This window comes from Cydia fagiglandana, chromosome 1 (assembly GCF_963556715.1).
Source record: "Cydia fagiglandana chromosome 1, ilCydFagi1.1, whole genome shotgun sequence".
Classification (NCBI taxonomy): Eukaryota; Metazoa; Arthropoda; class Insecta; order Lepidoptera; family Tortricidae; genus Cydia; species Cydia fagiglandana.
The window spans coordinates 25,677,374-25,705,339 of NC_085932.1; the positions used below are offsets into that span (position 1 = coordinate 25,677,374).

General features: G+C 37.1%; 2 protein-coding genes across 2 annotated transcripts; both read right to left on the bottom strand.

The window, feature by feature from the left end:
• Positions 1 to 27,966, bottom strand: LOC134666658 (uncharacterized). Its single transcript, XM_063523918.1, has 24 exons — positions 27,865 to 27,966; positions 27,184 to 27,330; positions 22,579 to 22,684; positions 21,135 to 21,324; positions 20,601 to 20,795; positions 19,757 to 19,979; positions 15,025 to 15,244; positions 13,751 to 13,970; positions 10,217 to 10,480; positions 8,945 to 9,059; positions 8,113 to 8,197; positions 7,679 to 7,883; positions 6,607 to 6,829; positions 6,137 to 6,356; positions 5,620 to 5,839; positions 5,372 to 5,537; positions 4,598 to 4,762; positions 3,707 to 3,800; positions 3,136 to 3,334; positions 2,544 to 2,741; positions 1,446 to 1,668; positions 1,058 to 1,277; positions 601 to 820; positions 1 to 274 (listed from the first exon to the last, which is right to left on the bottom strand). Exons 2-24 carry the CDS (start codon positions 27,328 to 27,330, stop codon positions 1 to 3), a joined length of 4,392 nt encoding a protein of 1,463 aa, XP_063379988.1. The 5' UTR covers positions 27,865 to 27,966.
• LOC134668215 (UDP-glucosyltransferase 2-like) lies at positions 5,267 to 9,238 on the bottom strand. Its single transcript, XM_063525721.1, has 8 exons — positions 8,945 to 9,238; positions 8,113 to 8,197; positions 7,679 to 7,883; positions 7,024 to 7,218; positions 6,607 to 6,829; positions 6,137 to 6,356; positions 5,620 to 5,839; positions 5,267 to 5,537 (listed from the first exon to the last, which is right to left on the bottom strand). The coding sequence occupies exons 1-8, from the start codon at positions 9,086 to 9,088 to the stop codon at positions 5,267 to 5,269; spliced, it is 1,563 nt and encodes a 520-aa protein (XP_063381791.1). The 5' UTR covers positions 9,089 to 9,238.

Sequence of the window (27,966 nt, forward strand, 5' to 3'; positions counted from 1 at the left end):
TTAATTCCTCTTTTTCTTGCTTACGAATTTGGACCCAAAAACGTGTTTTATTGTTTTTTTGACATAGTATACAATAATCATGCTGACTATTATAATGAAAACAATAACATCGAGGAACATTTTCTCCCACCAAGGCATGAGGGAAGCGGGGGAGCGCAGATGCGGCGCGCCGCGCGTGCGCACCACGTGCTCCACCCAGTGCACCAGCTCTTTCCCTGGGGAAACTGGACGGTCGTGGTATATCTGGGATATTTCCTCTGCACGTTTCTTGAATCTAAAGAAAAAATACTTAAATAATATTGGTGGTATCTCCACGATTTCAAGGGGTTTTGCGAGTGCGCTGCTATAGGACTGCGCTGCTATAGTTATCAACGGCGATGCGGGACCCCATAAACGCACAAGCGCCGGAACAAGCATCTACAACAGATGATGTGGGCAATGATTGTGTAGCTAATTAGCCCCGTCTACTTCGATCCTCTACGAGGGTAGTAGTAGAAACAGAACACTACATGGTTATTTTACCAATATCTTTAGGATATGAAGAATAGGCAATTATACCCAGTTTTCATAAGAACATAGTGTTTTATCAGGCAAACTTACGTTTTATCTTTAACCATCGTATCAATCGCAACTTTCAGGTCTTTAGGCAAATTCATTGACAAGTCCACCCTGAGGGCGCTTCCCCTTTCCACCCCTCTGTTAATGTTGATAAACTGGTCGAAGTATATGGGTACACCGATGACTGGTACTGCGAAATGCACGGATTCAATGGAAGATAGTAGGCCTCCGTGTGTGATGAAGAAGAGAATATTCGGGTGAGCTGAAAACAAAACATAGGTATTTACAATTTTACCTATAATATAACCACCCACCCCCTTATCCCCCCACCCATTAACCCTTTTTGAAGGCTGGAGTCTGAAACGCGTCGAGATATCGTGGAGTCAAAGTAACTTGTATCAATGATGTTGGTGTGAGTAACATTTCTTACTGAAAATGACGGTGAATAAAGGAGAAATAACTAAATTTAGTAGGTACTTAATTTAGTACTTTGTGTTACCTAATATACTAGTTTGTGGTGCCCATTTCAAAATGTGCACGTTCTTTGGAACATTTGGCAGATCTTCCTCATACTTCCATATGACAGTTTCTTTTAAAGATCCAAACATTTCTAGGAGACCTTTCGTGACCTCCTTTGGTATGTCCTTGCTTTTCCAAGTGGAACCCATGCTGAAGTAAATAAATCCGTGCTTGGCGTTGTCCAAAATTGTACGTATTTCCTGAAAAGTTCTTGATTAAATACATGAAAAAACGGTTACGTCATATATATTAAATTCTTTGGGGCTGAATTTTAAGTTCTAATCAGGAAAATAAACTTCTTACTTAATAAAACTATAATTACTTAGTAAGTTAGTACCTTTCACAAATATCATTGAGTAGGTACTTACTTGTGGTAGTGGTTTTGGGGGTGCCTCGATATGATAACCCCCTATAAATTTAAAGTTTTGAGGTACGCTTGGCATCAAACCGTTTCCAGGAAATTCGTTCGACATTACCATAGAAGCGTTATAGATTACATCTTCATATTCAGGTAGACGCTTATTTCTTTTAGCAAAGATTGGTTCAAAGTACTGTTTGTAGAAAGTCCTTTCCTGGCGTATAATGTTGGTCCTGTATGTATAAAAGGATTGATTGTAGACGATAACTTGATAATACTAGCATGACTGACAACAATTTGTAGTATGCGTTATTACTTAAATATGTAGGAGATAGAGTCTCTTCGGAAAGAGAAGAGTCGTGGAATGTTTGGGTCCCATACATTCCACTCTTCTCTTTCCGGACAAACACTACAGAGAATGAGCGTTGTTATATTTTGTTTTCGTCACAGACCCGCTTCTCTATCTCTTATTGTATGATTTGTATGGAATCCAGACAGCGCTATCTACAAATTTGCTTTTAATTGCTTTTCCTAAAGCAGGGGTTGGGATTTGATCGAAGTACGTTGACAGCTGTATTGGTGAGACCTAATATACTTATTATCTCTTTGGGTGATACACAGTTCTTGGGTTCGATGCTCTCTTACGGGCCACTTTCTCTAGTGTCCAGTAATAGCCTATCTTTCGCAGTTGTATGGTTTTATTTTATTTGGCTAAATATGTTTATATGTTAGCTGCCGCTATATTAGGGCCAATACAGTACTCGTAAATGAAGAAACATTTCAATGCTGGGCCTTTAGTTGTACGACCGTGATACTTTGGTGATATACAAATGACTATCACATCCATCACACGACGACCTCTTTATAGCTGCTTGGCCGGGACTGTCATGTCAGTGTCAGTTTCAAAGAGAATGTTAAGTATCAGTTGTGTTTGAAAATATTTTTTGTTGTGAAAATATAACTTGAGTTTTGTGTTATAATTATAATTATGTGAGTGAGACACTATTTTGACTCCATATCCGACGCTGCGACCTACTATGCGTGAGTATTTTGAAAATTAGTAAATTACTCGGCTGGTTGCCATCTACATGGAGCAAATTTTACGTACATTTTTATAAAGAACCATTTGATCTGAGTCCAGAGCTTTAATAGCCGGGGTGCCCACATACGGAACGGTGGGATGTCAGGCGCCAAGTAGTCCATCGCGTACGCAGGGTTGGTGGTCTCATCGACGAGCCGCAGGGCCAGCCAATGCGGGCCCATAGAGTAACCCCAGATGAACGGGCAATCGTACAGAGCGCCTAATCTGCAATTTAGAGATAATAATGAATAAACTTGCCTTATATGACGTTGACGGTGGTTCACCTTATACCTGTGGATATTTTCTTTGTATTGTTATAAAGGTTAGGTATAGGTACTTAACCAATGCCAGGCGTGGCTCACTCTGCGATTTCGTCGCTTTGCCACAGGTAGCTAAAAGTACATCCGTTCGACCCCAATTTTGGGGTTTGCCATAAGCCGCGCGTGGCGCTGTCGCCACCTAGCGGCCATATCTGTGCTGATCGTGACAGACGCGTCTTGTTTAGAGAGTGAGTCTTCTGTACCTAGTACTATTATTTATTCTGTGCCAATGCACCATAATGATATTATAATGTAGGTATAATAATCGCAAATGTATGTTTAATCGTATAGGTACTTACGCTGCGTACAATTCGGATTCAAAAAGTTCACTGATTACCACATCAAATTGCTCGCTTGTGTCTTCTAGAAGTTTCTTGACTTTCTCATTTTGGAATGTAGTATATGCTGTTATAAGACCCATATTCTGTAGGTATTCTATGTCAGCATGTTCAGCTGGTGGGTGCCGTATTAAGTGACCTATGTTGAGTATATCGTCCTCTGAAATTATAAGACAAAGGTTACCTAAACAATTCCTCACAATAAAAGAATGATTTGTTAATATTTTTATTTATCGAGAAGTATGGTGCTGTTATAATAATATGTAAGCACATATAGCTGGTCAAGCAAACCCAGTCAGTAAAAAAAGGCGCGAAATTCAAATTTTCTATGGGACGATATCCCTTCGCGCCTACATTTTTCAAATTTACCGCCTTTTATGCGTATGCGTTATATATGCGTAGTGAAGAAAACCTATTCCTTTGAAATTGTTATATATTGTGGAACTCATCAGTGAACTTCTATGGATAACCTATGTACTTAACATGACTGTCTACGTTGATGCTATATAGGACACCAAAAAATAATACTTACTGCTTATAAGATCCATATGCGTACTGCTGAGGTCGATGTGACGAAAATTCTTTTCTGGGATGTTTTTTGGCGGGTAAACCGACATGTAGGTCACCTACAACCAAGAATTAGCCCTTTTATGGCATCGCAATTTACTTTGATAATGTATGTACTTACATTACCTACTATGGACACATACCCACCTATTCATCTGTCTGAAGGTATTGTACAATTAATGATTTAATTATTTAATCTTTATTGCACAATACATGACGGGGCAAATGGCGGACTTAATGCCTTAAGGCATTCTCTACCAGTCGACCAGTGATTATGCATAGGTAGGTACAAGTACATCTAATCTATTTACGTAATCTCTAAAATATTTTACTTGTATATAAGTACGTTATGTTCTTAAGTCACAAAGGCCGGTGGTGGTTGACCGTGAGTGAATGAGTCAATGGTAAGGACTTAAGAGTTCGACAGTACGAGTATCTACTCTTAGTATTTAGTGCCATTTTGTAACACAGACAATAGGGACACTATGATCCGTAAAGAAGGTGAAGGTGAAGTGCGAAATTTCGTAGCCGCAGTTTTAAACAACAGCTGAAGTTGATATATTTTATTATATTTTGTACATAATATTAAACGAATACTGAATATGCTGTCAAAACTAAAACACATAAAATAGTTTTACTCAGTCTTCAACTGTTGCACATAGGTACAGTCAACTGTAAAATTATCTCAAAAATGTGTCCCATAACTCTTATGTCAGTGAATTAAGAACTATTGGACATATTTTTGAGTAAGTTGTCTAAACTCATATTTTTACAGTTGACTGTACCTCTAATCAAGGCCAGACGTCCTGGACTGCAACTCATAAATTGATTTGACACTGTCTTAGTATACACTGACCTCATGCCCGGCGTGCAGCAGATGCCGAACGTAGCCTTCTCCCAGAATATTTAGACTCCTCACTGGCATATGAGCCAGCAACAATATCTTGTACGCCTCGAGACATGATAGGCAACACAACAATAATGTTACTTTAAACATGTCGGGGTCACAGACGCAACCGTGCTGTTGTCAATTGCCCTCGCCGGTCTGGGCCGGAATGAATAAATTGGGTATTATTTTATTTCGTATGCAGGCTAATAAAAATATATTGTCCGCGACCTTCTAACCTCTGTCACCTTAGACTCATCGACTATAATTGGTAGTTTTTGTTACTATGCTCATGCAAGAATTATCTGCGATTTTGACATTCGGCCCACCTTGTTGGACTGTTTGTGTTTGACAAAGCCTTTGATGATAAAAGATAAATAAATAAATAAATATATTATAGGGCACATCTTACACAGATCGAAACAAAGCAAGGCGAGCTATGGGAGCTAGGCGACGATATACATTATACATATCTACTTATATAGATAAATACGTAGGTACCTAAATACGAAACAGCCATGACTCAGTAACAAATATTTAATTGTGTTCATCATATTTATACCTAAGTAGAATACTCGTATCTTAGTAAAAAAAAACGCGTAGGTACTGACAAATACGTCCTAAAATTCTGATTATAATTTAATTTTGCTTTTTCTCCGTGTTCACTTTACGAGAATTACGACTAAACAATCGTATCAACAAAATAAATGCGGTGGCTACAACACTAATGATTATTGCAGCGACATCTAAGTACATCTTCTGGTACCAGGGCAACATCAGCGCGGGGGAGCGCAGATGCGGCGCGCCGCGCGTGCGCACCACGTGCTCCACCCAGTGCACCAGCTCCTTGCCTGGCGGAACCAAGCGGTCGTGGTATATCTGGGACAACTCCTTCGCTTTTTCTTTGAACCTGGTAAGTAAACAAGTTCATGTTTAACCTATAATACGTATTAAAATTAATTTGACAATCACATTTACATATGTACACTTACGTCGAATTTGCAAGCATGTTGTTAATAGCGATCTTCAAGTCGTTGTGGAGATTGTAAGTGAGGTCCACTTTAGTGGCGTATCCGTTGGCTACGGCCTTGTTAATGTTGATAAACTGGTCGAAAAAGATCGGTATCCCTATTGTAGGCACGCCAAAATGGACGGTTTCGATGGCAGACAAGTGGCCGCCGTGCGTGATGAAAAACAGACATTTGGGGTGAGCTACAAAGTAATTAGCAATAATGTGTAAGTTATCATATATTTAAGCATTCTTTAAAAATAAACGATGATCGAATAGGTACTATCTTTAACCCAAATAAAAGTTTCACTACGATAAACTGTTGCTGATACTGAGGTTCTGTAGCTTAAGAAGCGCTTAAAATTTCAAAATAAAATGAAAAGTGTTTTTCGTTAAATGTAATTCCTTCTTAATCCTAATTAATTAATTAACCTAAGTTAAGTTTTAGTTTTTAGTTAAGTTTTAAGGTTAATTAATTAACCTTAAAACTATAAACTTACCCAAAATGCTGGGCTGCGGTGCCCATTTTAGAATGTGAACATTTTTTGGCAAGTTAGGTAGCACATCTTCGTATTTCCAAATCACGGTTTCTTTCAGTTCGCCAAACACCTTCAGCAGGCCGTTGATAATGTTGACGGGTATGTCTTTGCTTTGCCAGATGGAGCCCATGCTGAAGTAAATGAAACCGTGTTTCGCATTGTCCAATATTTCTTGAATATTCTGAAACGTACAGTTGTATTGTTGGGATATTTAGTGCCTAATCCAAACTGGTTCCTTCTCACCTCGATAGTAGAAACAACATAGAATTAATAGTTACTAAGAGGGTGCCCTCGTATCTGTATAAGATATAATTACGAGTATGTACTTTCCCTTTTTTCATTGCTGTTGACTCTACCTTGAGGAAAGTACATCCGTTTGCTACTAGTTTAACAAAATAATCGAAATAGTTTATCTACAAACACCAACTTACTTCTGGTAGCGGTTTCGGAGGTGTTTCCACGTGGTAGCCTCCAATAAATTGGAAATTTTGAGGCGTACTCGGCATCAGACCGTTTCCTTTATAGTCATTAGCTAGTACCAGAGAAGCGTTGTACATAACGTCGTCGTAGCTTGGAAGAGACAGCCCTCGGTTGTCGAATATCGGCTTCAATAATCTCTCGTAAGTAGCTTTTTCCTTAGGCAATGTCTCGGCCCTGAAAATGTTTAAATTAATTCCAGAGTCTATATTGATAAGTTGAATGGAAGTGGAACAGTATGTCAAAGACTGTTTATTGATGAAATCTGAAGGTGCATTTTTTGCACCTTTAGTCTTGTTAGAATGTTGATGATTTGCGAATTGTAAAAAGCAAAGTACAGTTGGTAGTAAAAAGTTTATCTTTAGTTTTACCATTTAATATAGCTCCACTGTATCTGCAGCCAAAGCTTGTTCAGTCTTCCATAAAAGTCGAATGGAGGTACCTCTGGTGACAGATAATCTATGGCAAACGCTGGATTGGTGGCCTCTGCGACCAATCTTAATGCCATCCAATGGGCACCCATTGAGTAACTCCAGACTAATGGGCATTTATATAACGCAGCCAATCTAAAAATATTTTATTTCACTGAACTTAAAAAATAAAGCTCTGTCATTAAAACTACATCAAATTATAAATAGGCCTTCTCAATTACCTAATTTGTCTGACGCTTAAAAGGTGATATTTAGAGATTTGAAAATGACATAGTTTAATTGGTAAATAACGTGAATTGAATTAAACTCCGAAAGTTCAAATGCCGGTTGATATCATAGAGAATAAATAACTCTTTAGTCTATGATTTTAGAATTTGAGAATGTTTATTTCTAATCGTGTGTTCCGGTAAAAATAACGAGTAAATATGTCAAATGAAAGGTTAAAGCGACCCACTGATTAACAGTCCGCCGGACGGTATCGGCCTGTCAGTTGTTCGGAACTGTCAAATTTTTGTTCTAACTGACATGCCGATACCGTCCGGCGGACTGTTAATCAGTGGGCCCCTTAAGTAGGAGTAGGACTTCTGTAACTCACGCGGCATATAGCTCTGTTTCGTATAGTTCACTGATGACCACATCGAATTCTTCTTTGGGATCTTGTAAGAGTGTCAAAAAATGTTTATTTTGGAATGTTTCATTTGCAATTATATACGCTACGTCTTGCAGATAGCGAATGTCGTTCATAAGCTGGGGGTTTTCCATCACCCAGGCTAAGGTGAATGAAGCACCATCATCGTTACCTGGAAATTAAATGTTGGTCAATTGCGAGGCTGGCTAATAATAATTATGATAATAGAATATTACACGCGGCGTGTCAACAAATCAAAGATTAGGCGCTATAACGCTATGACGAATTGGCGAACACGAAATGCAGTTACTTTGCATTTGGTGAGAACTTCATTAACTGGGCTTTAACTACATAATATGTAAAAAAAATGTTGTTCAATTAGAATTTTGAATAGCCCTTACCGCTTAGAGCAAGTGCATTATCGCTAACATCGATTTGACGATAGTTTTTAGTATTTTCCTTTGGAAATGCCGTGACAAATGTGACCTGAAATAGATATAGATAATTTAGTTAGTATATGTAGTATAGGGACGCCCGGCTAGAATCAGACGGGCTGTTGATAGTTTGTTGCATTTGTTCATCCCAATTGCCCGAATTTAATTAATATATATTTACAATAATGAGGTGATTTTGACGTTACGAAAAAGAGTTTCTAGTTTCTACCAGTACACGTAGAGTTATAGCAAATTACAAAGTAAGTGGTAGGTATTTGTCTGTTATGGCAAGTTATGGTTAGTTATTCGGTCATTATTCAGTGGATTGAATTGAATTAGTAACCCCATTTCTGTGCGCTCCAATAAATGAGGTAGGTACGAAATCACGACCGCACCCGAATGTAACAATGTGTAACAATGTGAATTGTGATGCTTCATGATTTTGATTTTCGACTTAAAATTAAAACGCCTGCAATTTTTATGCGATACTTACCTGTGTTTTATATTACCGATACATTTGCGTGTGATAGAATAAAGTAAAAAGAATATTCTAAAGATACCTAGATGACATATTGCAATTCAGACATTTTCTCTTAAAAATACCAACCACATTACCATATCAAGACAAGCAGTAATCTCCCGACAGAATCAGTTTATTGTATGATTTACCATAAATACAATGCATAGAGGTATAGTTTTTAGTGGTGGCGGCCTTAATAAATGAGCATAATTGCGGTTTTTGTCTTTTTTCAGTGGTTAATTCATATGTCACGGATTTTTAGACCAAGTATCTACTTACTTCATGTTTCGCCTCAACAAGATGCCTCACAATGGCCTCACCCAGCACACCCAAACTCCTGAACGGCGTCGGAGCCAACACCAACACTTTGTACGTATCTGCACATAACACTAAACTCACAAATACCAAAACTTTAAAAATCATTGTAAATAATATTTTCAGCTTTACATGTTATGATACTGTTTGATTTAGGTAACTTTAGATAACAGCAGATTAAATCGATAGTTATCAGTGTCGCTATGTGGGAACGGTCTGGTAGGCGTCTCTGCGGCACGGTAGTTGCCTTGGTTACTGATTGTTACTATTTATTAATAAATAAAGGTGAATCATACAAAAATACACTAGGATAACTATAAGTATGTGTAAATTAATATAATAGTTAATTAATAAATATATATATATTACTTAATTGTCTAACGAATGTCTGATTAGATAATAATATTGTTCGAATACTGACCTTGCCGATTCTAATAATAGGCGCGGGTCATAACAGCATGAATTCAAGGCCACAGCCAGTTTATTTGAAGTAAGCAGGAGTTGAATACATAGTAAATATGTAGTGCATCATTATTTTCTTTCGTAATTTCACGGAAACGTGCTCTCGATTCACGCTATTTCATGGTGAGTCTCGGTACCAAAATCAATTATTACAAACGGCCGAACATTAAGTATAGTAATTATGTGTGATTTCAGAAATATACCTAATCGATATTATGAAAAAGCGATTGTATCCAGCAGATTATGTTACTTTCGTCACCGTCTAATAAATAAAATCGGGCTGAAAGGGCCATACCATACGTAAGTAAGTATAAGCTGATACTGCACTTGGATCATACACCCTGGATTGATATCATAAACTTTGGATCTTGTCAGACGATTTATACGTTTATTTTCGAATAATGTTTAATTATAGCCAATTCTGAAACTATGTCTGACTTGCCAAATTACAAAAAAGAATTAACAATAAAATATAAGGCGCGGTAAGGTATCTAGGCCAGCTTTTCGGCCATGACTTGATTCATTAATCAATCATTGGTTTGAATTGAATCGATTCACTAATCCCATTTTGCTTCGCTCTTCTAATTTAGGTAATCGCGAATACAAACGAATGTGTTACCATAATTATCAAAGGCTTATTTACTCTCTGATATATTTGATGAGACACTTATATTATACCATAACATTGTAAATGATAACTCATTAATTTGGTGATCATTAGCATTTATTAATTTAACAAATGTACCTATTTACAGAATTAAGTGTAGGTATGACTATTTTTTCTTTTCCTTCTTTTTCAGTGTGGTCTGTTTAGATTTTTTCGGAATACAGCTTCTTAATATCAAAAGAGCTAATATAATTAATACAATGAGATCTAAGTACATCTTCTGGTACCAGGGCAGCAGCAGCGCGGGGGAGCGCAGATGCGGCGCGCCGCGCGTGCGCACCACGTGCTCCACCCAGTGCACCAGCTCCTTGCCTGGGGAGACTGGACGGTCGTGGTATATCTGAGATATTTCCTTTGCCTTTTGCTTGTACCTGAGACAAATAATAAACCTTCTTACAGAAAGCCAAACACTTACCGAGGTGACTTGTAGAGTCTGTGCGGAAAGAGAAGAGTCGTGGGATTTGAGGGCGCGCCAGTGCTATTTTATGGTTTTTGCTATGCTGACAACACTGGTCACGTGATTATAGTACGACACTAAAGGTCATGATACTTGAATCCCTTTTTTTCCGGTTTTTTACCACGGCTTACTAAACGGAGCGTGGTGGTGGTGTCGGCTCGTCAACTCAATCCTCTGATTTAGCGCAGGCACTAGTTATCTTTTTAAAACACACTTGTTTTTATGTCTCAGATACTAAAAAGTGACTGCGATTGACAAAACTGCTAAAACTAGTTAAGAATCTGCCCAATACAACTGTAATTTTAGTACCAAACAAGATAGAGTCTCATTTATGTACTGCCTAATCTGTGCATTCCAACAGTTATTTAAACCGGGTAGATCGGGTAGAAATTGGGCAATAGAACTGTAATTTTATCTGGGATATATTTCACCCATTGTTAACTTGACTTGTAATGTATGTGTACATTATTAATAATAAATATGAATATGAATAAAAATAGTGCATAAGTAGGAAGGCGTTATTGGGATATGTCCGGTTCTCTCATCTCACGATATTACGCCGTCAATCACGATACGAAAAGTCACTGCTAAATATGAAATATAATTTCGTAACTAACATAACCTACAAATAAAGAAATATTTTATTAGAAAAAGTTTTATCAGAACCTAGTAAGCGAACTTACAAATAAAGAAATATTTTATTAGAAAAAGTTTCATTCTTTGTAATCGAAGTCTGAATTAAAATATTCAATGTCACTTATGTTTGAGCTAACTTCAAAACAACCAGGGACACTCATAGAACTATCTTCATCTGAACTCGATGTGCTTGAATCTGGCGCGTAGATTACGAATTCTTGCATATCACCTACTTAGCGGTCTTTTATTCGAGATACCGTAGGTATATTTACACAATCCTGAAAAAGAAATTACATATAAATATGCATAAAATGGCAAGTATCAAGACTATTTGTCAGTTATTTTAAAGATCATGAATGACCTGCATATTTATGAAAACTAATATATTTTGAATGAATATACTTACCGATTATGTACCGGAGACAAGTTACTTAGGGGGCTTATTAAATAGGTAATTATTTAATATTAAATACAACATCAATACCCGCGAATAGCGGAAACACGTTCCGCGACTTTTTGTAAGTCGATAGTCGGCTTTTAGCCGTTTTTTTCCCGTTGACGAAACCGAACAATGTTAAATATAATTTTCCTTGTGGTTTTATGTACGGTTTTATCGTGTTTTGAAAATATTTTATACATAAAACTTGCGGTTTTTGTTAATAAAAATATACATTGACAGAAGTTTGTTTACTTTTTACAAGACAGGTGTCAAAGGTTTGATTGCCATATAAAATTTAAAATGTTAGTTCCCGTTTCTGCCACGACTCTTCTCTTTCCGCACAGACTCTATTTGTACTACATTATTATAGTAGTAATTTCCTAAAAATATAAACTAAACAAATAAAGCTTTGAATATTTAAAGTAGTTAATAGTAGTAACAATTCTTGCTAGGTTCTCCTAAAACAAATGTCTGTTTTTTTCATATCAAAATATATTTTTCTCAAAGGTACTTATAATCGTCTATAAAAAAATACCTCAGGCCCAAATTTCCAACTACAAGCTAGTGTGTGTCTCCTGGAGTAAAAATTTCGACATCAAACGTTTTATTTTTGGTCATACGTGTCCAAATATTAATCAACAGTTATAAGCCACTAATATTAAAATTGCGGCCGGTGTCCAAATGTGTAAGGGGTCATCCATTAATTACGTCACACGAATTTCTAGGTTTTTTGACCCCTCCCCCCTCTTTGTCACACTTGGTCACATTTGGCAAACCCCTCCCCCCCTAGTGTGACGTCTCATTTTTTCTACGAAATCGCCAAATCGGATTAAGTAAGTACCTAAGTATTATTAATATTTTATAAAAATATTTTTGACGATATAAATATTAGTAATTTTATAACCCAAAACTGCTTAGGAAAGAAAGTTAAACGAATAAAAACGATTATCGTTTTAAAAACTTGTTATTTAAATGTACAAAGAATAAAATAATTTAAATAAATTTTCGGTTAAAACTGATGAAGTTAAAGTGACGTCACAAAGTTTGTGTCTCCCCCCTCCCCCATGTCACAATATGTCACATTTTCTCATAGACCTGGGATTCGCTTGCGCTTGACAGACAGCTGAAGTGTGCGAAAGGGAAGCCATCACGTATATGAACATCCCATGAGTGCGAAAGAGTCAGACTACCAATGAGAAAACGTAACCACTTTTGAGTTTGACGACGGCCGCGGACGGCCAAGAGCGTATCACGGTAATTTTCAAATTAAAAATATACACGGATTAGGACGAAAAGTATTAAATAAAGTAATTCAGTGAAGATGGTGTCTTGTAGTGTGCCGGATTGCAGTGTCACAGGGCCAAATAATCCAAGCAATTACTCATTTCAGAGGATTTATGATATTCCGAACGAAATTTTCATAACGATATTGTGGCAAATTAACAGCGTAAAAAGTGTAAGAAGCCGGTTTATACAGTTCATTATAAGTTTTTCTTCCGTTCCGTGCTAATATTTTATCATATTGGTCAATAATTTAGGATATTTTGTGTAAAAACATAAACTGTTCGTTTACGCTAGGGCTTGACAAAATGTTCATATGACAGTATCGATAACTTGTCGGTATATTAATAGCTATGTAATTATTTCTTCACAAGACATCATTAAGATATTAGTTTTTATAACCGACTTCAAATAATAACGATTGTTATACCTTTTTGAAGGTGTTCATGTTTAGCGTGTCATGATAATTTCACTTTGCAACACAGTAAGAGTTACATTAAGATAAGTCTGTAACGATTTTGATGGCAAACGCAGTGCAATTGTTATTTATACGTCAAATTGTCGTAGAATTTTAAAGTTTAAAATAACACATTTGAAAAAGTAGTCGATAAAGCAATCAAACATCGACAGATTAGTAATATGTATGTTGTAACATGACATCACTATTTTTGATCTCACATAGACAATTTACGTACACACTTGCATTTCATTTTTGGTCACACTTTTGAAGATTGAGAGTTGTTCTTTGTCATATAATTCTTTGCATTTTCTTGACCCCCTCCCTCCCCCTAAACGTGTGATGTAATTAATGGATGACCCCTAACTTACGATGGATTCGCTAGCATCTCCTGGATCGCCACATAAATATCTTTGGCCATATCCTCGGCCAGCTGGATCTTGATGCCGAATCCTTTCCGCACTACTGCTTTCATGTTGACATACTGGTCTCCCAACACAGGGATCCCGATCACGGGCATGCCGTAGTGTACCGCCTCGGTGGTGGATAACTGACCGCCGTGGGTTATGAAGAACTTTAGGTTGGGATGAGCTGAAACGTACATGCATTTATTTATTTACTTATTAAGTATAGGTACAGTAGGTAGTTAGGTTCAGTATCAACATTAAACACTACCTTAGCTAAAAATTCGCATTTCTTATGATAGTTATGATTGTCCTAGGCTAAGTGGTTATTGTTAGCGTCTTAAATGCTGCTGCTGTCGGAGTGCACGCGTCCTAGTGGTGTAGAAATAAGTGAGATAGTGCCGCAGTGCATCTACTCTTGGTCTTACTGATTCACTTGTTCATGGTTTGGTAAAACTGCCGAGGTAAAGAAGATAAAAATAGTTAACGCATTTTGCATTAACAGTAAGTAGAAAATTTAATATTGTTTTATAGCAGATGCTTTTGTTTCGGGAATTTTCCAATGCTGCAAATAGGGATAATCAGCGCCATCTAGTTGATTCGTAATACATAGCCGTATTAACAAGGGAAACCATGAACATTACATTGTATGCCGAAATTCAAGCCGCGAGTGTTCTAGCCAGAATGTATAGGTGGCAGCATGTTAGCACTAATAAGGACAATTTGAAATAATCAAAACGTAGTCATTACGAGGTTCCGTTGAATACATATTATTGTAAATATCTTTGAATGAGCTGTTACATGAATTTGACCCATATAAAAGGTTGTTAAATTTGCTTTTTAAACGGGCTTGTTCCAGTTCACTTATATATGTAGGAGTCAGTATACTGATACTGACTCCTATAACTACTACTGAGTAGTTATTGCTGCTTAAAATAGCCTATACCTTTTATTTAACAGATTAGGGGCCCAAAAAATCACCTCAGTAAATTCTAACTTATTGTATACAAGCCCTGTAATACAAATAACAGGGTGCATCCGGGTGGGCTCGGGGAGTATATTCCACGTTATTTGACTTTACTGGAGTATCAAGAAAAAATTATACTTGGAAAACACCTAAAAAAAATTTATCTATCTAAAGCAGCCATAAAGAACGCTCTAAACAAGGTGTTTGGGTCTAAGACTGAACCAGATAATGCAAAACGACCTCTATCATGAAAACACAAGGTCCATTTACTTACAAAAAATGCTCTGCTGCGGTGCCCACTTGACGAGATGAATATTTGACGGAACATTATCGAGTTCGCCCTCGAATTTCCATATGACTGTTTGTTTGAGCTTCGCAAACATTTGTAATAGGGACTCTCTCATCGCTGTTGACATGTCGACGCTCTTCAAATTTGAGCCCATGCTGAAGTATATGACCCCGTGTTTGGCATTGTCCATCAACTTTCGGAGATCCTGAAAAATATGTTTTATTTATGAAATATGCCGCTTGGGTTGTTCTCTAACATTCGTTTCGGCTTTGTATTCGTTTTGCACTACCTACTGCATATTTAATTGATATGATATTGTTGTTAATTGAGAGTTATGTTTTTGATTGTTATTCAAATACGGGTGAGTGATAAACCTCGGGGAAAATAGCTGGAACGACTTTTGATCTTCGTAATCTCCTATATTGTAAGTAGGTGAATTATTCCAAGGCATACGTTATAATTACATATATATTTCATAAATATTATTAACGCACTGATACTTATTAATAGATTTATTGTATTTCAAGGCTTTTACTCTTTTCATCAGTATCATTACAACGTTAGTAATCGATTTATTGACTTTGGTGAATATCTCAAACAAATTATGCGTTTACAACCAAATATTTGCGTGATGAAATCTTGACGAAAAGAGGCACTATTCGTTCATTTTTAAACTAAACTTCGTCAGCTAACTTTAGCACTAGGGCATGCAATATCAGTCTCGGGAAAGGTTTCAAATTTCCCGGGATTGGGTCAGGACCAGTTCCGAGAAATCCCGGGAATTCGGGAAATTTCGGGAAAATTAAAAAAGTTAAAACATTTTGATTGAATTGATTATAACCAAATGATTAATTAATATTTCTATTAGTTTTTAAACTAAATCATACTTAACGGTTTTTATTTCGACTAAAATATACCTATCTATAATGTCAATAGTAAAATTCAGACTCAGACAGCTCAGCAACCCAAAGAGGGTCTTGGCCTCCGAAACGAAAGCACGCCACTTTTCCCGATCCTGCGCCGTTTCCTGCCAATTATCGGCTTACAGCTGACACAGATCTGCTTCCACACTGTCTTCCCAGTGGTACTTGGGCCGACCTACCGGGCGGCCACCAGTCGGTCTTCCCAGGTATGCCCTCTTGGTAGCCCGATCCTCTCCCATTCTTAATAGGTGACCGAACCAGCGAAGTCTGTGGGATTTCGTTTCGCCGATGATATTGGGTCCGGCCACCAACTCCTCGATTTCGGCGTTCTCCCGTATCCTCCACGTGCCGTTGTCTCTTTTGATAGGTCCCAGGATCTTACGAAAGCTACCGCTACCAGGAGCTGACTTTCCTCTTTTTATGTTAGTGTTCAGGCCTCGCACCCATACATAAGGATTGGTCGGATAACGGTCTTATAAATCCTTAACTTAGTATTTCTGCTGAGAAGCCTGGACATCAACACTTTATGGAGGGTTGCGCTGCATCGCATGGCGTTTTAGATGCAAATATTGATCTCCTCCTACCCCCAACATGGAGACTTCCGCGCTGAACTCGTGTATTTTTGTAGAGCTTCATGTATTCAGTTTTTGACTGGTTAATCCTGTGACCTATCCTAGGGGCCTCTCGCTCCAAGACACTGGCTGCCTGTACTACTTCATCGCGGCTTTCCCCTAATAAAGCCAGGTCGTCCGCGTGCCCTATCACTTTGTGCTTGCCGCTCAATTCCAGCCTTATGTCCAATGTTAACACTTTTCGGACAACATTTTCAAGGGCTAAGTTGAAGAGCACGGGTGATAAGGCATCTCCCTGCTTTAGACCGGTCATCACCTTGAATTCCTCGGTCAACTCACCGCCTACCCTGACACGCATCCTACTCTCTTTTGTTGCTGTACTACTAGTTTTCTAGGGATATTAAAATTTACAAGAATGGCATACGGAGCGTCCCTATCTATGTTGTCATAGGCCTTAGTGAAGTCCACAAACAAAGAGTGAACGCTTTGGGCGTACTCACACTTCTTCTTCATAATCTCTTTGAGCAAGAAAATCTGGTCCGTCGTGCTGCGGTTTCTGCGGAAACCACATTGGTAATCCCCAAGGATTCTTTCAGAATATGGTTCCAGCCTCTTGAGCAGTACGTTGGACAACACTTTGTACGCTGTATTGAGTAAAGCGATTCCTCGATAGTTTGAGCATCTCTTTTTCGAGCCTTTTTTGTTAGGGTTCCGTACCCAAAGGGTAAAACGGGACCCTATTACTAAGACTTCGCTGTCCGTCCGTCCGTCCGTCTGTCACCAGGCTGTATCTCACGAACCGTGATAGCTAGACAGTTGAAATTTTCACAGATGATGTATTTCTGTTGCCGCTATAACAACAAATACTAAAAACAGAATAAAATAAAGATTTAAATGGGGCTCCCATACAACAAACGTGATTTTTGACCAAAGTTAAGCAACGTCGGGAGGGGTCAGTACTTGGATGGGTGACCGTTTTCTTTTTGCTTTTTTTTGTTTTTTTTTTTTTGCATTATGGTACGGAACCCTTCGTGCGCGAGTCCGACTCGCACTTGCCCGGTTTTTTTGTGGACTGGACAGATGACACTGACGTTCCATTCGTGTGGCTGTTCCTCTAGCTCTCATTTGCTGGTAATATGAGGGTAAATAACTGATCGCATCTAAACTCTGTCACTTAAACTGGATTTTAATCGGTTACAAATGTAACCAGTCGAAGAAAACTTAGTCATATACCATTGCTCTGTTGAACAAAGTATTGTTTTAGAAAAATATATATATATGTACAACATAATTTCGGCTTGTAGCCAATTCGCAATTAGACATAAATCGATATAACATATCATTTATAAATTTCCCGAAATTTCGATATTTTCCCGGGAATTTTGTCTCCAGTTCCGATACTGGCTGAAAGTGCCCGTTCCCGGGAATTCTCGAGAAAAATCAGTCTCGGGAATTCCCGGGAGCATGCCCTATTTAGCACCTAAAAGGATGACCACGTTCGTTCGTCTAGATAGAAATCTTCCATAGGTTTATGTTCTTTCATAAATGGTGCAAAGACACGTAAATCTAAATTTGGCAAAGCTCCTCAAATTGCAATAGGAAAAGAAATGCTACGTGGTCCCAAAGGATTGCAGGAGCAACATCTCACTAGCTTGCCTATGACAGCTTCCCATGCTGAGCTGAATTTTAAAAACAATTACCGCATTCCGTACTTCTATCTCTTTGTTCGAACCTTGGGGGATTGTAGGGGCAAATTAATGTTTACTGGAATACAAAATTTTCCTTTTCCTTGAGCAGCGATCAATAGATACCTCTGGGAGTAGCGGGCTCTCTGCCACATTAAATAGCATAAGTGCGATGATCTGCACGACCCCTCAGGGAACGGTACTCAGAATACCTGGTACCTGAATGCGATCGCATCATTCCAACGTTATGGCAAGACAAATGTTTGATACCTACTGGAATGTACATATTATTACTACAATTTTAATATTGGAATTATCTAATGATGAAATAAAATTTTCTTGTGTGTCCTAATAAAAGTGAGTAGAATATATAGTTTAGTAATATGTAGTAGTAAGCTAGATAAATGGCTTCAGTGAATCCGCATACCATGGGTAGGTAGTACATACTTAGTACCAAGTAATTGGTCTTATTGCGTCGTTATTTTGTAGTAGGTAGAGGAGCTTAACCAACTATGTAGCATTAAATCTTAATCATAAATATGCAAGTACCGTTTGCAATGACTTATTATTAATTACGGACCTGTACCTACTAGCCTACTTAGTCAAAGAGTGAGCAAACGTTAAAGGAAAATGGTTCTGCAGTGAAGTACATATCATAATTATAACATCTTTAGATTTAGAAGCTGTCAATTGTTGGCTTTTTGTAAAATTTGTATGACCTACATTTTACTAATTAGTACTTGTGGCTAAAAAATGGCTGTGACATACGGACAGACAGACAGACGGATATGACGAAAATAAGGGTTCCGTTTTTGCCATTTTGGCTACGGAACCCTAAAAACCATCATTATCTATGTTTTTAGATCCCCGTCAATTCCATGTTGACTCACAAATGTGCACATCTTATACAGAACAAAAAATCTTGGTATTTCAATTCAGCCAAGCGAGACGAGTGTTCGTTAACAGACTACGTATTCGTAATATTCCAAATGCAATGTATTCCAGGAAGCATTCGGGGGTAATGCAATTTCTTTCAAAAATATGATAACGCACGGAATTCTGCAGAGATATTTGTACACGTTATTAAATCAGAATTTACTTTCACATTGATTACAAGTTTTCAGATATTCCGGAAATTTGTTAAAACTGATGAACACTGATTGGGAACTTCTAGAATCTGTGCCTTATGAACGTATAATTATATAAGAAGAATATATTATTGTTTGATCAATTACATCCATTTTTGTTAGTAACCTGCACATATTGTGCTTTGATTTTCGCTGCATGTATGATTGTGAAAAATCGAATATATGTAGTTTTTTAAACTAAAGTAATTTAAAACACAATTTATAAAACATGATATAAACTTATAAAGCGTGACATATAGGACATAGTACATAATTAAATTGTCACTTTTTAAATTCTGCCATACCTACAGTAAAACAACACCAGTTTTCTCAACAAAACTGAAAACAACCTCGTGCCTAATGCACATACAATTATTATAATTTAACTTTTAAATAGCAGGGGTTCTTACTTCTGGCAAAGGTAACACTTTGCTATCAATGTGGTATCCTCCCACATATTTTGCACTTTCGGGCAAATTAAACGGAGTCCCAATAGACGGATGCGAGTTCAGTAAAAGAATTGATCCATTGTATACAGCTTCGTCGTATGAAGGCATCTGTACCCCTCGTAAAACAGCTATTTTTGGGTAAAATGAATCGTATGAGGTTTTTTCTTTGGGGGTAATAAAGACGCTGTAAATAAGGAAAACATTGTATAAGATTAACATAATAACGGTAAATGTAGGTAGGTGTGTACTAAACAACAGGAAAATGTCTAATTATAAAATGTCTAAGAAAAATACATATGTAATTAATATATGTATTTATATTTAAATACTGTATCTGCGCCCATAGACTTATTTATGTCTATGGGCGCTCCCTATTCTTAAATATTTTGCGTTTTCTTATTTAATACCTAGGTCTAATATTTAGGGCCTACCTAATCTTCTTCTTCTATAAAGAAAAAAATAAGTGTCATGTTCCTGGTCTGGCTACAATACGATTATGAGATTTAGTGAATGCACAAATTCGTCATATTTTAGGTGATCTTTATTGCTACAAATCCCACGACTTTGTGTCGCATACGTACCGGGGGTACTGGAATTCTGACCCGACCACAACCACAACATTTTAATTTTGCTAATGCAAAATTTCATTATTAATAGGTGTTATTTAGTATTACTAATCCCATGAATTTGTGCCTCACGGTTTTCAAGATAACGCGGTATCATTGTGGTCGGGCAGTCTCACGCTTCCATAAAACAATTTTAATATCCTTATGTCATATTTATGTTATCTACAATAATTTTATACCTGGTCGTAACAATTTTTTTGAGCATGGTCCAAAGTTCTTGGACTCGCTGCCAGAAGGTTAGAGGCGGTGTGTTCGTCGAGAATACGTCAGCGTTGTACGACGGGTTGGTAACTCCGTCGACCAGCTTCAACACCTGCCAGTGGGCTTCCGTGGGGCCCACCCATATCAACGGACATTGGAATAGAGGAGCAATACTGAAATGCAACAAAAAATCTGGTCAAGTGCGCGTTCATTGCATTTTTGCCCAATATTCAATTCCATAGTGAATAAAAAAAAACACTTTCAATGCGTCTGGTTTTGCCCTGTTTATAACTATGTATTCAAAATTACAAACAATAAATTAGAGATGTAAAAATCAGAATGGAAGGACAGAGTCGCGCTAATAAGCAAGAATAATTTTACCTTTTTAATATGGAACCCTAAAAATAGGTCTCATAAGTTTAATTTTTCTGTAAACTCTACGACTTTCAAATTCTTTTTAAAAAAAGTTCATGCATACATTAATAAATTTCGTTTAATTTCATTTTACTCACCCGGCAATTACATCAGAGAAGAACCATTCGATAATTACTGCATCGAACTTCTCTTGTGGATCACTGAGAAACTCTACAATCTTTGGTTCTTCTAAAAACAGTTTGTGGAAGTTGAACACTATGTTGAAGAAAAACGATGAGTCAGCGGGGTTTCCCGAGTTAGCTATGTTTTGCAAATTGAAGGCTGCGACTGAAAAAAGTCAAAGTTTTACGGTTGAATGATGCTGATGCTGCTGCACTTCATGACACTTCTCTTGAGGCGGGATTCCACTAGTTTGCGGCACTGTGCGGAACAAGCATATTTGTATTGAACATGCTTGTGCCGCACGCTGGTGGAACCGCCTTTAAAGTCAAAATCACGCAAAGAACATTATATATCTTAAGTACCGTACAATGTGCCTAGTGGTGCCTACTTCGCTCCAAAATCCATGATTATAATTTTAATATTATTATATTGTGGTAGTATGTTGATATATATATATATGCCGATTTAAATTAGACCTCATTAAGAGTTCAGTATCACGTTGTAACTTTTAATGAGGTTGTGATATAGTTTTCATATATAAAAACCGTTGCATGGAGCACAATTACCCATTGGGGAGCAATGTAGGCACATTTTAAGGTACATAATGTATCGTAAATATGCAAGAGATTATTATAATGTGCAATTATTGCTGTATTTAGCAATTATAAATCAAAATCAGTGGGGAGTCAGCTTACATCTAGAATCATCTAGCATAATAAGAAGAATTCTCAAAAGATTATGCAAAAAACTAATGGGATGTAACTTAACTACGACTAGTGCCTGGTAATTCACAAAGACTATTTATGTAGGTAGGTACCTGACAAGAGGCGATACCGTGATATGCATATTTATTGCTGTATGTTGTGTTGTGATGTTAAACAAGTATTTAATCAGATTGGGAACTGGAGAGAAGTTATTTTCAAGATACTCGTCCTTTGTAGGTGTTTACAGATTAAACAGCCTGGACGTATAAAGAGCAGGTACTTAAGTACATTTTATACAAACAGGAAAATTACAAAAGTATCTACTTAGTATACATTACGGTACAAGATAAATGGCCAAGTATATACAATAATTAATGACTAAACAAACCAACTAACAAACAAAAAAACATATCATTATTAATTACTAGACATAATACAATCTTAAATCCCCAATATATGTGTTGTCATTAATTTATTAGTATTAGAAGATGAAAGTAAATTCCTTTTCTGGAAAATTTAATCAATTGTCCTGTAGTCATTAATCATACAAAATAATATGCAAGTTACGTTATTCATTATTATCTCTTATGCAATATAATGTCATTTCATTTTGGAAACTTGATAAGGTATTCAGCAGCAGCGGCCTATTTTATGGTAAACCTTACTTGGCTATTTTATTATTCTAAATTATTGAGTAGATATGACTGTATCTTACATCCTGCTGGATCTTCTTTAGCAATTGCCATGAAGATGTTAGGAACGACTATCTCTTTAAGTTTTGGCGCTGGCTTGTCACGTGGAAATGCAGTGACGTGTACGACCTGAAACACAAAACATTTAATTGCATAAGGGTCTAGCAGGCTAAGCGAACAAGAAGTGCCCTCAACGACGGATTTGGTCATTCTTTCAGGTGGTGTACTGGCAGGTCCTAAGAACTCTCTATGCTTAATATCAGTCCTCGATCTTCTTTTGTTTTCGAGTTATTCAGGATAATGTAAAATCATCAGTGTATCATTGAAAGTGTCATATTTTGTAAACCGTTCAAGTTAGATTAACCAAACAAAATTATATTTGACAACAATAAAATACATATTAACTCACATTATAGACGGGTCTAACGCGAATTATATTCAATTACCTTTATTTACCGACGTTTCGACGTTTAAACGGAGCGTGCAAGAGAGGGTGAAAGAGCACATAGCGGCAGTTAAAAATCGCCAATTACACAAATCCGCAATCGCCGAACATCTTCTTACATCTGGCACAAATCACTGGATTGAGTTGCATAGACCAAAAGTTGTCTCCACTGAACGCCATTATTATCCTCGAGTTGTGCGAGAAGCAATTGAAATTAAGAAACACCCCAGGAATTTTAATAGGGAGGATGGTTTCAACTTATCGCCAACTTGGGAACCAGTGATACAGAAGCTAAAGCCAAAGGATCTATCTTCGGACGGGTGCGTGGATATTGTGAGTGTTGCGTGTCGGACTATTGACAATAATTAACATTATGTGTGGTGGGCGGTTTGAAAATGTGATGTCTACCCCAAACTTTTCCATACACTTTTCGTCGGGTAGATGCACAAATCTCTGTTTTGACATTTTGCTGGGACAATCAGTCAGCCGCGACCACGACCAGTGAAACCTGTGTCGAAACGTCGGTAAATAAAGGTAATTGAATATAATTCGCGTTAGACCCGTCTATAATGTGAGTTAATATGTATTCAAAACGCGAAAGTTTAAAATAACAATAAAATAGACTACAAAATGAATATGTTTAACCTGCATCATGTCCTTATACTACATTATAAAAAAAAACATTTTATTTTTCTTCTCATTATTTTTTAACTATTCGCGGAGGTACAGCTACAAAAAAAATATGCATGAGTAGCCACTAATACCCACTATATACACATATAAAAATATTTGCATAAATCTTCGTGCGTCATGTCAAAAAAAAAAAAACATTATCGAACAAGGATCTCGGAAACGGCTCTAAACATAAAAAAACTCAAAAATGCGCGTTTTCCCAGAGATAAGACCTAGCTAAATCAATTTATCGCCCCCGAAAACACCCATATAGCAAATTTCATCGAAATCGTTAGAGCCGTTTCCGAGATCCTTGTTCGATAATGTTTTTTTTTTGACATGACGCACGAAGATTTATGCAAATATTTTTATATGTGTATATAGTGGGTATTAGTGGCTACTCATGCATATTTTTTTTGTAGGTGTACCTCCGCGAATAGTATAAAAAATAGTGAGAAGAAAAATAAAATGTTTTTTTAATAATGAAGTATAAGGACATGATGCAGGTTAAACATATTCATTTTGTAGTCTATTTTATTGTTGTCAAATATAATTTTGTTTGGTTAATCTAACTTGAACGGTTTACAAAATATGACACTTTCAATGATACACTGATGATTTTACATTATCCTGAATAACTCGAAAACAAAAGAAGATCGAGGACTGATATTAAGCATAGAGAGTTCTTAGGACCTGCCAGTACACCACCTGAAAGAATGACCAAATCCGTCGTTGGGGGCACTTCTTGTTAGCTTAGCCTGCTAGACCCTTTGCATACAACTTACTTAATAAGAGCGACCATAAGTCCAAAGTATGTAACCCTTCATTTAGTTTAACGGTACGAATCCGTACTTTTGGAAAGGAGAATGTTAAGAGGAAAAAGGTACCACCGGTTCTCCATACAAACGTAGTCCCCACTTTCCTCTTATGAAATTAGATTTTTATGAACTATAACTATCTATCTACTCGTATGCCGTTTCGCTTGACTTTTTTTATTATTGTAAGATTTTAGTTAACCAACACATTTTTTTAAAGCCTATACATTATTATAATTGAAATGTTGACTTATAATAGTTTAAAAATCTTAAAAAAAAAGATGTGCATAGCTATGGTCATCGTCATCATTAATCTAAGTCACTGTTGGGCACAGACTTCTTGTATATAGATATATATGTCTATATTTATTCTCTAATACCTTAACGCAGCGTGGATTATGTAGTCTAATTTTAAACATTCCTTTAATTTGACTGTTTAAAACTGTTAAAACATCAGCTATGTATGAAACACGGATTTTATCTAGGCGAGTCGGTAGTGTAATACAGGTTTGGGATGCGCTCCGAACTATCTAATTAAAACTTCTCGCGGCCAAGTGGGGCTCGTTCCCTGGTTGCGGTCGCGTAAAATAAGAACTTACCTCGGCTTGCATTCTGTGAGTCTCAATCTGATTCCAGTTTATTCTGATTATCTTTTTTACGCCTTGGCACAGAATCAATAATAGTACTAGGTACAGAAGACTCACTCTCTAACAAAACACGTCTGTCACGATCAGCACAGATATGGCCGCTAGGTGGCGACAGCAGCGCCACGCGCGGCTTATGGCAAACCCCAAAATTGGGGTCGAACGGATGTACTTTTAGCTACCTGTAGCAAAGCGACGAAGTCGCGGAGTGAGCCACGCCTGGCCCTGGGTGATTTCAATACGAAATCTCATAAGTCAAATCTATATTCGAGAATTGATCTATTGGTATCACGCAATTGTATTGCACGGCATGGAACACAAGTAGTGTAACCATCAGAGCTCGGATAGGGTGAGCTATTTGCCTTATAATTTGACATGTCTTATGTCATATATAAGGCAAATAGCTCACCCTATCCGAGCTCTGGTAACCATGCATGTAATGCGCCAGGAAGACTGCACTTTAATTTTATAATAATAAATTAATCATCTTGAGAGACTCTCGCTAGGTGGTTGGATCAAGGGTCAGATGCAGAAGGCGGTGATCTTGGACACGGCGCGGATAGTCCGCCGGTTCCTCTCTCTGCGGCCCTGACCACTGGCAGCTTGGGCCCTGCCCCGCTGCTGGCGGCACCCTAGGTTAGGTTTTTTATAATGTGTTTATACTTATTTTTTGTTGTTTTTTATGTGTTTTTGTATTTTACTTTTATATTCATGTTATAAATGACCTAGCCTAAGAAGAAAAATAAATAAATGAAAGTGAATAATTAATAATAATTTAGATAAAAAAAGAATGGATGGCAGTGCACTGTGCAGTAACAGAGCGTATAAATTACAGTTATTGAGAAAGCAAACAAATTTGCCTTGCTATTTCTATAAAATCTTTAAAATTTGTAAGATCTGCTAAGCTATCCCAAACATGACAAGCCGGGGAGAATAGAGTTGTGTGGACGTAACGTCTCTCTCTCAGCGCATCTCACGTGCGCAAGGTCTGTCACGTTGTCATTACTACTAATAATGCTTGTTGCTTGATACTCTAATTGTGATAGATAAAGATAATTGACACCCTGCTTGCCGTCTGGCGCTCTTATTCTAATCAATTTGGTTGAACGTGCCAAGTTGCCAACTAATCGTTAATTGAGCAATGTCCACTACTGGGGATTTATCTTAAAATTTTGGCGAATTTTTTATTAAATTCCCCCTACCAAATGCATAACCTAGTTAAAATAAACCCAAGGTTCATACGTCAAACATTCCAGGGATTTCCTCTTTCGACCATGAGCCGAGTACCGGAGAGCTCCCAACTTATTCCTTCAAACTCGTTAAAGTTAACTTTAAAAATAGCCGTTGTTTTCAGCTGAATATTTGTTTTGGAATCGTCAAATTTATCGTTTGAGAAAGTTTAGAGACTGCGATTCAAACCATATTGAGGTCAAGCAAAGTTTTATTGAAATGTTTACAATTTCAAACAGGGGAGAATAAAACCGAATTGCGGTCTGGAATTATAGAGGTAAATATGACTATAAAATCACAACAACGAATCCCAGTTATAGAGGTTCGTTTTTTCTCAGTAACAGAGGTAATTCAATGCTAAAGTGTCGGGACCGCACCATGAGTCCCAGCTATAGAGGTTTCTCACTTATCCAGGTCCCACTTAACCAGGTTTCACTGTATATATCTTCTAAAAGAACATTTTGAAAATCTTTATATTTAATGGTTTTTAAGACGATTTGACTGGTTATCCATAACTCGTGTAACTCGAGTTAACGGAGTTGGGCGTGACACGGCAGAGCAGCTGAGTTACACCAGCTGTGATCACGGAAAGTCTTTCCGTGACCATAAGCCAAAGGTGTGGCACCATCTACTTACTCGAGAATAACTTTTTCTTGATTTCCGAGACACGTTTTTTCTTTAGATTTTATTTATCTTATACGGAGTTACATATATCTTTGCTTCTTAATTGAAGATATCTGTTGTTTTTACCGTATTTTATTTTCATTATCATTTAATGCCAAGCAGCTAAGGTAAAACGTTTGAAAAACGAAAATGACGTACCTCATGTCCAGCCTGCAGCAAATGGTTGACTACGCCATGGCCTAGTATGCTGTGGCTCTTCGACGCCATGGGGAACACCACGAGAAACCGAAACGCTTCGCATGACGTCAGAAGCAGAAGTGCCAAGGCGACACTTCTGTGGAACATCTGAAATAAAAAATGAAATTTAAAAGCACACTTAAATTATTTGTGAGTCTCCTCCTAACTAGGGCATTTCGACACAAACATCCGTCAGTGCCTTATTTGGGCATAAAAATGAATATAATAATGAATGAATAAATGAAATAAAATGAATTAATTAATAAAGTGGCCTTGCACTTTGGCGGCTGGTTACATACATAAATTACGTAAATATTTGTAAACCTCCCATAACCTAATAGGAGGGTAATCAAATCTGTCACACATTATGTTACTAATGATGTACTTAGTATAAATTGTACATTCGTCCAATAATTCTTCTAATTTCTAATTTTAAAACTAAATACTAAACTAAATTAAATTTACATGTATTTACTTAACTGCAATTAAATTGTAATCAATTACCTATAAAAATCATATAATGATTTTGATTTTCCTCTTTGTCAAAAAAAACTCGTTCAAATTAAATCGTTAATATCAGTTAAACAATATACTTAATCAATAATAGAATTGGTACTTATATCAATAAGAATAAGAACTAACCTTTGTTAAAATGCAATTTCACAGGAAAATAACAGGCATCGCAAATGAAGTGCCCGTGCGCACTGATCGACCGTAAATATTGGATGAGATCACGTGAAGCTC